The sequence below is a fragment of the Propithecus coquereli genome, unplaced genomic scaffold (assembly GCF_000956105.1).
Source record: "Propithecus coquereli isolate 6110/MARCELLA unplaced genomic scaffold, Pcoq_1.0 Scaffold602, whole genome shotgun sequence".
NCBI classification, from domain to species: Eukaryota; Metazoa; Chordata; class Mammalia; order Primates; family Indriidae; genus Propithecus; species Propithecus coquereli.
In genome coordinates, this window is record NW_012151975.1 from 399,682 (window position 1) to 410,085 (window position 10,404).

The 10,404-nt window shown below is 62.6% G+C and overlaps 1 protein-coding gene across 1 annotated transcript; it reads left to right on the top strand.

Moving 5' to 3' along the window:
• Positions 1-477: 477 nt before the first annotated feature.
• On the top strand, positions 478-8,211 carry DLL1 (delta-like 1 (Drosophila)). The gene is made up of 11 exons (XM_012659322.1): positions 478-923; positions 1,135-1,431; positions 1,892-1,952; positions 2,165-2,422; positions 4,223-4,283; positions 4,693-4,823; positions 4,948-5,117; positions 5,229-5,445; positions 6,341-7,139; positions 7,317-7,434; positions 7,538-8,211. The coding sequence occupies exons 1-11, from the start codon at positions 870-872 to the stop codon at positions 7,541-7,543; spliced, it is 2,172 nt and encodes a 723-aa protein (XP_012514776.1). The 5' UTR covers positions 478-869; the 3' UTR covers positions 7,544-8,211.
• The last annotated feature ends 2,193 nt before the right edge of the window (positions 8,212-10,404 follow it).

Below are 10,404 nucleotides of genomic sequence, written 5' to 3' on the forward strand. Positions count from 1 at the left end.
AAAGGTGTCAGGGTGACGGGGAGGGTGGGGGCGGGGAGAGGGTTGCACATTTTACAGCTCACTGACCATTTGGCGATCCATTGAGAGGAGGGCTTGGAAAAGTGGCTCCTTTGTGACAGCTCTCGCCAGATTGGGGGGCTGCTCATTTGCATCTCATTAGCCATGCGGGCGGCCGGCGGGATATAAGCGCGGCCGGCGCCGGCGAGAGCCAGACCTCGGCGCGCACCCGCGGGGATCCGGCGCGGCCGGGCAGGCGCCGCGAGAGCACGGGCCGGGGCGCACGCCTCCCCACGACCGGCCTCTCGCGCCGTGTGCGGGGCGGCCTGGGCCGGACCGGGCGGAAAGACGCGGGTCTCCGCGGCGGCGCAGGAGGCGGCAGTCCGGGGGCTCCGGGACGGCCCGGCCGCGATCCGCAGGGGCGCGCGCGACACCCGCCGCGCCGACGTCCCTCCGCGCGCCCGCCGGGGCCGGGATTACCGCCTCGCCGGGGATCGCCGCGGCGGCGCTCTCGGGAACGACGCTGGGCACCTGGCTCTCTCCTCCTCGCGCTCTGCCCTCTCCGAGGAAAAGCTCGCGACAAAACCAGGAAATCGATGACCCTTACCCGCCGCGGACTGGAGGAAAGGGGAGGAAAACCGAAAGCTGCCGCTCGGGAGCCGCGGGCAGCCGCGCCAGGCCGGACGCGGAGAGCCGCCGCCCGCGAAGGCGCCGGGCCCGGCCCTTAGGGAGGCGCGTCCCGGTGGCCCAGCTGGGAGCGGCGCGGGGCACTTCTCCGCCCACGGCCGCGGCGCGCTTTCCTCCTTGCACGCCCTGCGGCCTCGGCGCGGGAGAAAGCGGAGCCCGACGAGCAGGCGCGCGCAGCGGGCACCATGGGCCGTCGGGGCGCGCTGGCCCTCGCCGTGGTCTCGGCCCTGCTGTGTCAGGTAGGCTGCCAGGGGGGCTGTGGGGGGCCCCGGAGACCCGGCGGGCCGGACAGGGAGCCCGGGGCCCAGGACCCGCGCGGGGCCGGGGCGCGGCACGGGCAGCGCGCACTGTCCGTCGGCCCGAAGGCGAGCCCGGATGCGCGGAGCCGAGCGCGGCTCCGGGTCCTACTGGACTGGCCCGCGTGCTCACGCCGCCGCCCTGCCCGCGCAGGTCTGGAGCTCGGGGGTGTTCGAGCTGAAGCTGCAGGAGTTCGTCAACAGGAAGGGTCTGCTGGGGAACCGCAGCTGCTGCCGCGGGGGCGCCGGGCCCCCGCCGTGCGCCTGCAGGACCTTCTTCCGCGTGTGCCTCAAGCACTACCAGGCCAGCGTGTCCCCCGAGCCGCCCTGCACCTACGGCAGCGCCGTCACGCCGGTGCTGGGCGTCGACTCCTTCAGCCTGCCCGACGGCGCGGGCGCCGACCCCGCCTTCAGCAACCCCCTCCGCTTCCCCTTCGGCTTCACCTGGCCGGTGAGCGCTCGCCTGCGCGGGGCGGGGAGGCCGGCCGGGAGGCCCGCGATGCGACGCCGCGCGCGGTAGGACCCGGCGGGCGGCAGGAGGGGACAGCCCAGGGGGTGAGGAGGCGAGGCCAGGGCTGGAGTCGCTTTCAAACCTGGGACGTCTCCGTGTCCGGCCTCTGAACCTGCTCTGGGCCCAGTGGGCCCTTCGCGCGCCCGCCGTGCAGCTCCCGGCGCGCGTGACAGCCCTCGGCCTCCCCACCCCCAGCCTGCGACCTCCGTTGTTTATGGAAACGTAATATCCTGTACTACAGGCTGAAAAAACAGGCCAGGAAACCACCCTTTAACAAGTCCTTCCACTTACTTGAGAGCCGGACAGGCGGGAGACTGCAGAGGCCGCCCCCAGACGCCGGGCCTTAGAGTTTTAACCCCGCCTTTACGGTTTGTCCTCTGTCCTCTCCGCTTCTTCCCAGGGCACCTTCTCTCTGATCATTGAAGCTCTCCACACAGATTCCCCGGATGACCTTGCAACAGGTAAAAACAAAACCCCCCGAACTGCGAACTGCTTCCCCCAGTTCTTACATAGTTGACTTTAGCCCCAGGCGCAACCAACTCTAACTCCCGTGACTCTGCTCCTGCCCCAGAACGTGCGGGGCACCCTGGGCCTCCCTCAGGCCGTGAGCGTGGGCCCACTGCCCCTGTCCTGAGGGTCTCCGTCAGAACCGACGGCAGGATCTTTCCCACAGAAAATCCGGAAAGGCTCATCAGCCGCCTGGCCACCCAGAGGCACCTGACCGTGGGCGAGGAGTGGTCCCAGGACCTGCACAGCAGCGGCCGGGCGGACCTCAAGTACTCCTACCGCTTTGTGTGCGACGAGCATTACTACGGAGAAGGCTGCTCCGTCTTCTGCCGCCCGCGGGACGACGCCTTCGGCCACTTCACCTGCGGGGAGCGCGGGGAGAAAGTGTGCAACCCGGGCTGGAAAGGCCCCTACTGCACTGAACGTGAGCTCCTGGGGCGCCGTCCCTGGCCGTATCCACACACCCAGGCATTCGCAGATCCTGGGATTTAGCTAACGGGGCTGTAGAGATGTCTTGATGGGGAAACTGAGGCCCAGAGAGCAGAAGTGACCTGCTAATGTGTCATAGCTAGCCAGGGGCAGGGTTGGGGTCAACTCAGACATTTTAACAGCCAAGACAGTGTGTATCCACCATAGGAAGCTGCCTTTCTTCATCAGGGAGGATTTTGGAGATGGGGCCAGGGGTCAGGAAGTACAGCCAGTGCTACCCAAGGGGAGGGGTGGAAGGAAGGCAAGAACAGAGTGTGAGTCTAGGGCTTGCTTTCAGACAGAGTTCTCTCCTTGGGGAGCCTTCTGTGCTGCCCAGAGCTGGTACGGGTAAGCTCTCCAGAGCAGATGTGCTCCCCGCGCATTCCCCCCTGATGCCTGTGCTGCCCAAAGGCGAGGTTTGCACTGGGGTGGTCTGTGCACACACGGGAGAGTGTGTCCGGCTGCGTCTGCAGGGCCTGTCTGGGTGACTGCCCGTGCGGCACCCTGTCCGGAAAGGAAACGTCTTTGCCACAGTGACGTGGGCTCCACCTGCCCGATGAGGTTTCGATGTGTCATGATTGCATAGCAGGCAGGGCCACCAGGGCAGGGCTGAGGGGCTCGGGGGGAACCCCTCTGATTCATCTGGACTTTAGGAGCCTCTCTGCAGCTCACGGAGGCATCACCTGCCCGCCCGGCCACCCCGGCCCATTGGTACCAGATTTCAGGGGGCGGATAGGTCCCGGGGCTGCCCAGAAACGCCAGGGGACTCGCACTCCCTGGCCCTGGAACAGGCCAGGCTTGGCTCCTTCTCCTGGAGGCCCAGAGCCTCTGTCCGGTGCAGTTCCTTAGCGATTCGTGCCTGGGGTGCGGCTGGGTCTCCACTTCCAGTGGGGCCTCAGTGTCTTTGTTTGTTGCTTGGCTTCCCAAGCCTCAAGGACCCACTGAGCTCCTTCTAAGCTCCGCCTTGGCCTAAGTTGGTTCTGTTTTCTTGAAAACTTGTGGAGCTGCTGGTTAATGAGTTTCGTAACCAGCAGAGTGAGCCAGCTCAAAGCCTCAACCCACCGCCCCGGAGGGTGCCTCTGGCCGCTGCTGCCCCCCCTCGCTCCCCCCTCCTCTTCTTCGCCATGGGGTGGCCAGAAACTTAAACTTTTTTCTTCTTATTTAAACACTGGAGCCTCTCCCAGCCCCCAGGTCGCGCGTGCCATAGATTAGATCTCTCCAGGGATAGGCGGCAGGACGAGCCTGCCCCCACTGGCGCAAAGGGCCTGTGTGTGTGTGTGTGTGTGTGTGTGTGTGTGTGTGTGTGTACACGCGAGGGGTGTGTGTGAGGGGGTGGGGACACGGGGGCGCGGGGGGAGGCCGCATTGTTGCGCCGGGGCAGCTGCTGGGGAGGCCGGACAATGGAGCAGCTGTCTGCCCTGGCACCCTGCATGCCAGCTGTCCACTCTTATCTGCACACACACTTTCTGGGATATTAAGAGGTGGAGCTTTGTGCAGAGAATTGGGAAGTGGGGGAGGAGGCGGGGAAGACTTCTGACCCTCTCTTGGAAGAAAGGGGGCCCGGTGGGGGTGGGGGCTTCCGAGAGCCCTTTGTCCCTGAGCCGCTGTGTTAAGAAGAATGCTGGTCCCAGGGCTGGGGGAGTTGCCGGGCAGGGAGCTCAGCCACAGGTTCTGGCCCAGCCCCACGGCCAGCAGCCCTCCTGTGCAGGGTGGTCCCCGGGGGCTCCACCAGACCCAGCTTCTCCTTTGGTTGCAGCAATCTGCTTGCCGGGGTGTGACGAGCAGCACGGGTTTTGTGACAAGCCAGGGGAATGCAAGTAAGTTTGCAAAAGTTGTTTTTTTTCGTTTGTTTTACCTTTTCTTATTATACTTTTATACCTGGTATATTTGTAAAGCATCCCTAGGTGATCATCTGAAAAACTCCAGTGAGATTAGTTGGGCAGGGGGCTGTTATTCTGGTGTTTTCTACCTAATAAGTATTTGGCAGCGTGCGGGGTTGTGAGTCTGTCATTCACCTGAGCTCCTTAGTGGTGATGAGAATTTACAGATAGCAGTTCAGGGCAGAACCCTGAGCGGACCCAGGCGTCCGTGTGTGATGGAGCTCCCCGGGCGACCCTGCTCTGCCTCACTGGTGCTGCGGGAAGGCGGTTTCTAGGTGTGAGAACGAGCCGTTGTGAATCCCATAGCAGGCAGCGCCCACCTGACTCTGCTGTGCTCTTCTCCAAGGTGCAGAGTGGGCTGGCAGGGCAGGTACTGCGACGAGTGCATCCGGTACCCTGGCTGTCTCCACGGCACCTGCCAGCAGCCCTGGCAGTGCAACTGCCAGGAAGGCTGGGGGGGCCTTTTCTGCAACCAGGGTAAGCCTCCTCCCCCCGGTGCCCGATCCCCTTCCACGGCAGCCCTGGACTTCCCTGCAGAAATAATCTTCTTGCATTTGACGCTGGGCTTCCTACCTCCTGTTCCTGTCTCCACCCCCCGCAGACCTGAACTACTGCACACACCACAAGCCCTGCAAGAACGGGGCCACCTGCACCAACACAGGCCAGGGGAGCTACACCTGCTCTTGTCGACCTGGGTACACAGGTGCCACCTGCGAGCTGGAGATCGACGAGTGTGACACCAGCCCTTGCAAGAGTGGGGGGAGCTGCACGGTGAGCTCGGGCACCCGGGGTCTTGCTCGGAAGCTGGGCACCTGTGTTACGTGGAGAGGGGGCTCCGGGGACACCTCTGGAAGGATTGTTCTGACCTTCCCCATCACATAGGATCTTGAGAACAGCTATTCCTGTACCTGCCCACCTGGCTTCTACGGCAAAATCTGCGAGCTCAGTGCCATGACCTGTGCCGACGGCCCTTGCTTCAACGGGGGCCGGTGCTCAGACAGCCCCGACGGGGGGTACACCTGCCGCTGCCCCGTGGGCTACTCTGGCTTCAACTGTGAAAAGAAAATTGATTACTGCAGCTCTTCACCCTGCTCTAATGGTAAGGGGCGGTCGACCGCGTGGTTGGCGCTGAGAGCACTCTGGGGAGCACGCGCGTTTGAGTCAGACAGAGCGTGTCACTTTGACAGCTGCCTGGAGTTTACGGAGCCCTTTTATCCAGACAGTCGGGAATTCTCTATGGAAACTTATCTTTGAGTCGGAACTGCCCCGGAGCGGGAAGGTGGGCAGGCGTGTTTGTTCTCGAGTTGTGCGGGGAGGTGAAATGGCGTGCTCGGGCCACGCGCTCCTCGGCGCCTGACCGCCCGCGACACAGTGGCGCTTGCCCGCCACCCGGCCACCGTGCTCTGGAGGAAAGCCTGGCTCTGTGCTGTCACCTGGCGTCGCGGCCTGGCGTGTCACTGTGTCGGGCACAGTCTGTGGACCGAGAGCCTCCTGCCGGCCGCGAGGGGCGGGACGCCCACGGGAACACACAGCCAGGAGGCCGGCCCAGCCAGGCTGGACATTCCGGAATGATCCCTATTGCTCCCTTTCTCTCTGCCTTCCTCTGTCCTTCCCTGTTTTCGAGCCCCGCTCCTCTCACCACCTGTGACTGTGAGCATGTTGCCCTCTTTAAGCCTCAGTTTCCCCATCTGCAACCTGGGCCTAGTGGCGTGAGTCCGTCGCTGCCCCAAGGTGCGTGGAAAGGTAGCCGGGAAAGAGCGAGGAGCCGTGTCGCTGTTTACGACTCGTGGCGCTAGACCTGGACGCCTCCCACACCGTGTGGAGGCCGCAGAGCACGTGGTCTCGAACTGCGGCTGTCCGGCCACAGGCTGCCTCGGCTCGCTTTCCTCTCGCTGGTTTCTATGGTAACAGGCACGCACACGCGTCAGGGTGCCTTCTGACCACCAGACTCGAGAGGAGATGTGTGACTTCACGTCTCCTGTCCTGTGTTCTAGGCGCCAAGTGTGTGGACCTCGGGGACGCTTACGTGTGCCGCTGCCAGGCCGGCTTCTCCGGGAGGCACTGTGACGACAACGTGGACGACTGTGCCTCCTCCCCGTGTGCCAACGGGGGCACCTGCCGGGACGGCGTGAACGACTACTCCTGCACCTGCCCCCCCGGCTACACGGGCAGGAACTGCAGCGCCCCCGTCAGCAGGTGCGAGCACGCGCCCTGCCACAACGGAGCCACCTGCCACGAGAGGGGCCGCCGCTACGTGTGCGAGTGCGCCCGCGGCTACGGCGGCCCCAACTGCCAGTTCCTGCTCCCCGAGCCGCCCCCGGGCCCCGTCGTGGTGGACCTCACCGAGAAGCTGGAGGCCCGGGCCGGGCCGTTCCCCTGGGTGGCCGTGTGCGCCGGCGCCGTGCTGGTGCTCGTGCTGCTGCTGGGCTGCGCCGCCGTGGGCGTCTGTGTCCGGCTGAGGCTGCAGAAGCGCCGGCCGCCCGCGGACCCCTGCCGGGGGGAGACGGAAACCATGAACAACCTGGCCAACTGCCAGCGCGAGAAGGACATCTCGGTCAGCGTCATCGGCGCCACGCAGATCAAGAACACCAACAAGAAGGCAGACTTCGGCGGGGACCACGGTGCCGACAGGAGCGGCTTCAAGGCCCGCTACCCCGCGGTGGACTATAACCTCGTGCAGGACCTCAAGAGCGAGGAGGCCTCAGTCAGGGACGCGCACGGCAAGCGCGACGCCAAGGGCCAGCCCCAGAGCTCCTCGGGGGAGGACAAGGGGACCCCGACCACACTCAGGGGGTGCGTGCTGCGGCCGGCCCGGGGAGCTCGGGGAGGCCACCGGGGAAGGCGCCCGACATTGGGGGTGCCGTGTTGTCAGGAGGGGGCGCCCAGGGGTGTCTTCGCCAAGCTGCGTCATTTCCCCGTTCGAAAGCGCTTTCCCACGTTTATCGTGGTTTCCTTTGATTTTCCTTTCAGCGGAGAAGCATCCGAGAGGAGGAGGCCGGACCCCGTCTGCTCCGCCCCGGCAGACACCAAGTACCAGTCTGTGTACGTCCTGTCCGAGGGCAAGGACGAGTGCGTCATAGCAACTGAGGTCAGTACGCTGGGCCACCGCCACGCTCACCCTCGGGGCGGGAGCGGGTGAAGCCGGGCGGTGAACCGTGCACTGACTCCCGTCTGTCTCGTGGCCCCGCTAGGTGTAACACGGAAGTGACACGGCAAATTCCCGTTTCTCTTAAATAAATAAAATTCCAAGGATATGTGCCCCAACGAATGCTGCTGAGAGAGGAAAGGAGACCCTCCGTGGACTGCTGCTGAGACACTGAATTCAGACCGAGCTGGTTCTCTTCCTGAAGTCAGCGAAGGCGTTGGCCGGCGGGGGCTCGGGGGCTCGGGCCGCCGCCGCACGGCCCTTCGCGGCGTCTCCATTGCACTATGGACAGTTGCTGTTAGAAGAATATATATTTAAGTGAGTGGACTTGAGTACGCGTGAGCGCATGCACTGCCTGGAGAGTGTTCCGGATTCTCGTGAGCCAGTCTTGTCTTGAGTTAGAAACACAGACACTGCCTTTATCGTCCTTTTTGATACAGAAATGCGTTTTTTCTAGATGAAAAAAATGTGTTATTTTTTGGATTTGTAAAAATATTTTTCATGATATCTGTAAAGCTTGAGTATTTTGTGATGTTCATTTTTTTATAATTTAAATTTTGGTAAATATGTACAAAGGCACTTCGGGTCTATGTGACTATATTTTTTTGTATATAGATGTATTTATGGAATATTGTGCAAATGTTATTTGAGTTTTTTACTGTTTTGTTAACGAAGAAATTTCCTTTTAAAGTATTTTTCCAGAATAAATTTTATGAATGAAACCAGAAGGCTCCCCGTTGCTCTGAGGGGATGTGCCCCCGCTCGCCCGCTCCCCAGACCCCGGGACAGACGGCCTGGGCTCCTCTCTGTCAAAGGCTTTGCCTGGTGTCACGGGATCCCTTAAGAGCAACTTTCCCGGTTCCTCTGCCTCCGCCGTCGAGCCCCGGCCGCCGTGGGTGACGGGACGACAGCGGCACGTTGAGATTGAGCCTTGCTCTGTCTCCCTGCGGGAGGCCCAGCCACGGGCTTCTCCACGCCGTGTCCGTGGTCCTGAGGGATTTCAGGGGGCGGCCACTTTCCCTCTGAGCCGTATGTTTTTGAAGGACTGGAACAAAGCCTCATTTGGGATCAGATGCCCACCAGGCACTTTTGTGTGGCCAAGGCAAAGGCTTTTCATCTCAGGATGTTACTTACTCACACATTTGTGAGTTTATTCTAGTTAATTTGTAGAAAGTTAGTTGCTCTCCAATGCTACCGTGGTGGTGGTGGGACAGACAGCGCAGTTACAGCAGCATTCGGGGCCGGGCCACGCCCACCACGTCACGGGCGTCATCTCAGCCCTGCGGGGCTCCCCGAGGTGGGCATCGCACTGTCCTCTGCTCACAGGTGGGCAGGTGAGGCCTGGGCAGGTGCGTCACTCGCTTGGGGCTCTTGAATGGTGGGGCCGGCGTTCGGATGGAGCCGTCTGACCCCAGGCGCAGTTTAACGATTAATCGTCATCTGGCCAACAGCTGCTCACGGCCAGCAAGTCTGTGGGATCTCACAGACCCCGTCCCTGCCGCAGATCGTTGGCCCCTCAGACGACAGCCACGTGGGCCCCCAGCTGCTCGTTTCTGGGGACGGGGTTGGGCAGGGGAGGAAGGGCTTCCCGCACCGACCTCACCCCTACGAGAAGGGAACGAGCTGCCTTGCGCTGTCCCAGGCCACGCTCCCGTCTTTGTACGTGGGAATGGACACGTCAGGGCGCGAGAGGACCAGCACTGATAGAACTTGACAGCCGGATTGGACCGAGCGCCACATGGAAGCCCAGGAACACCCGCTGGTGCTCTGTCTCCCGGGACACAGCCCAGGCCCAGCCTGGCCCAGGGACCAACTCCGGCTGTCGTGTGGAAAAGTGGCACCAAGGCAAAGACTTCTCGCGCGGCGGTTTCATCTGCTCGGAGAGGTCAGTGGCGGGGCCCGCGGGAGTCGGGGACTCGGGCCCCTCAGCCTCCTCTGTCCTCAGCCTCCCTCGCTTCCTGCAAGAGTGCGGAGCACGTTCTGGAGTGACGGTGTTGGTCTCCAGCGTTCCTCGTAGGCGTGGATGGCGCCCGGCGAGCAGGCAGGCGGCCCCGGAAAGCCCAGCTCCACCGTTGGCTCGGAGTGTGACTGTCGCGTGGAGCTGTTACTGCTCATATTAGTGACGTGATCGCACTGATCACTTCACTGTCACCTCGGACGTTGTCTGCTTGGCTTGTGAATCCAGCGGCTCAGCTGTTTCCGAGAATGTGTGACGTGCTGGGCTCTTGTTTCGTGAAAGAACCTCGAAGTTCCTAAAGATGATTTCACTTCCGTCTTCTCCAACTTTCCTGTAAAATCGGGGATAAATTTATCTTTCACCTGGGCGAGTGCAGCGGCTCAGGGAGCAAACTGGTGACTTACAACTGCCAGCCGTGGACCCCGGTTCTCTGGTGGAGGAGGCCCCTGGTCCTGCCAACGCTCACGTCTCCATCCGAGCTCAGACCGTCCCTCAGCTTCCAGGGCTGGCGCCACCTGCGTGGGACTCCGGGAAACTGACAGCAGCCGTCAGAGAGCACAGACGCGCGCGGGCCACTGGGATTCACACACCGGACACACCCCGCGGCGCTCGGCCTTTGGTCGGGTTCTCCAGGCCCACGTTGGTTTTCTCTCCAAGTGCGTCGTAAGGAAGAATGAACACACTTACAGCCATGAGGTAAATAGCAGGTCCTGTAGCGGGAGTGACGCGGGGCCGTGCTCTGCGGCGGCGTCTGGAGAGAGGCAGGACCCGAGCTGGTGGCAGGACGGGGCCACGGCCCCTCCCGACCAGACCCCACTCCCTGAGTCAGCTCCCTGAGACCGTGTGTGGGGTGGGGGTGAGGCTCACGTGCTTTCCTTAGATTTCTTCCCTTTCACTTTGCATCTGGACGCAAGTTGGGACTTCCGGAAACGTTGCAAGGGGACCCTGGTACCTTC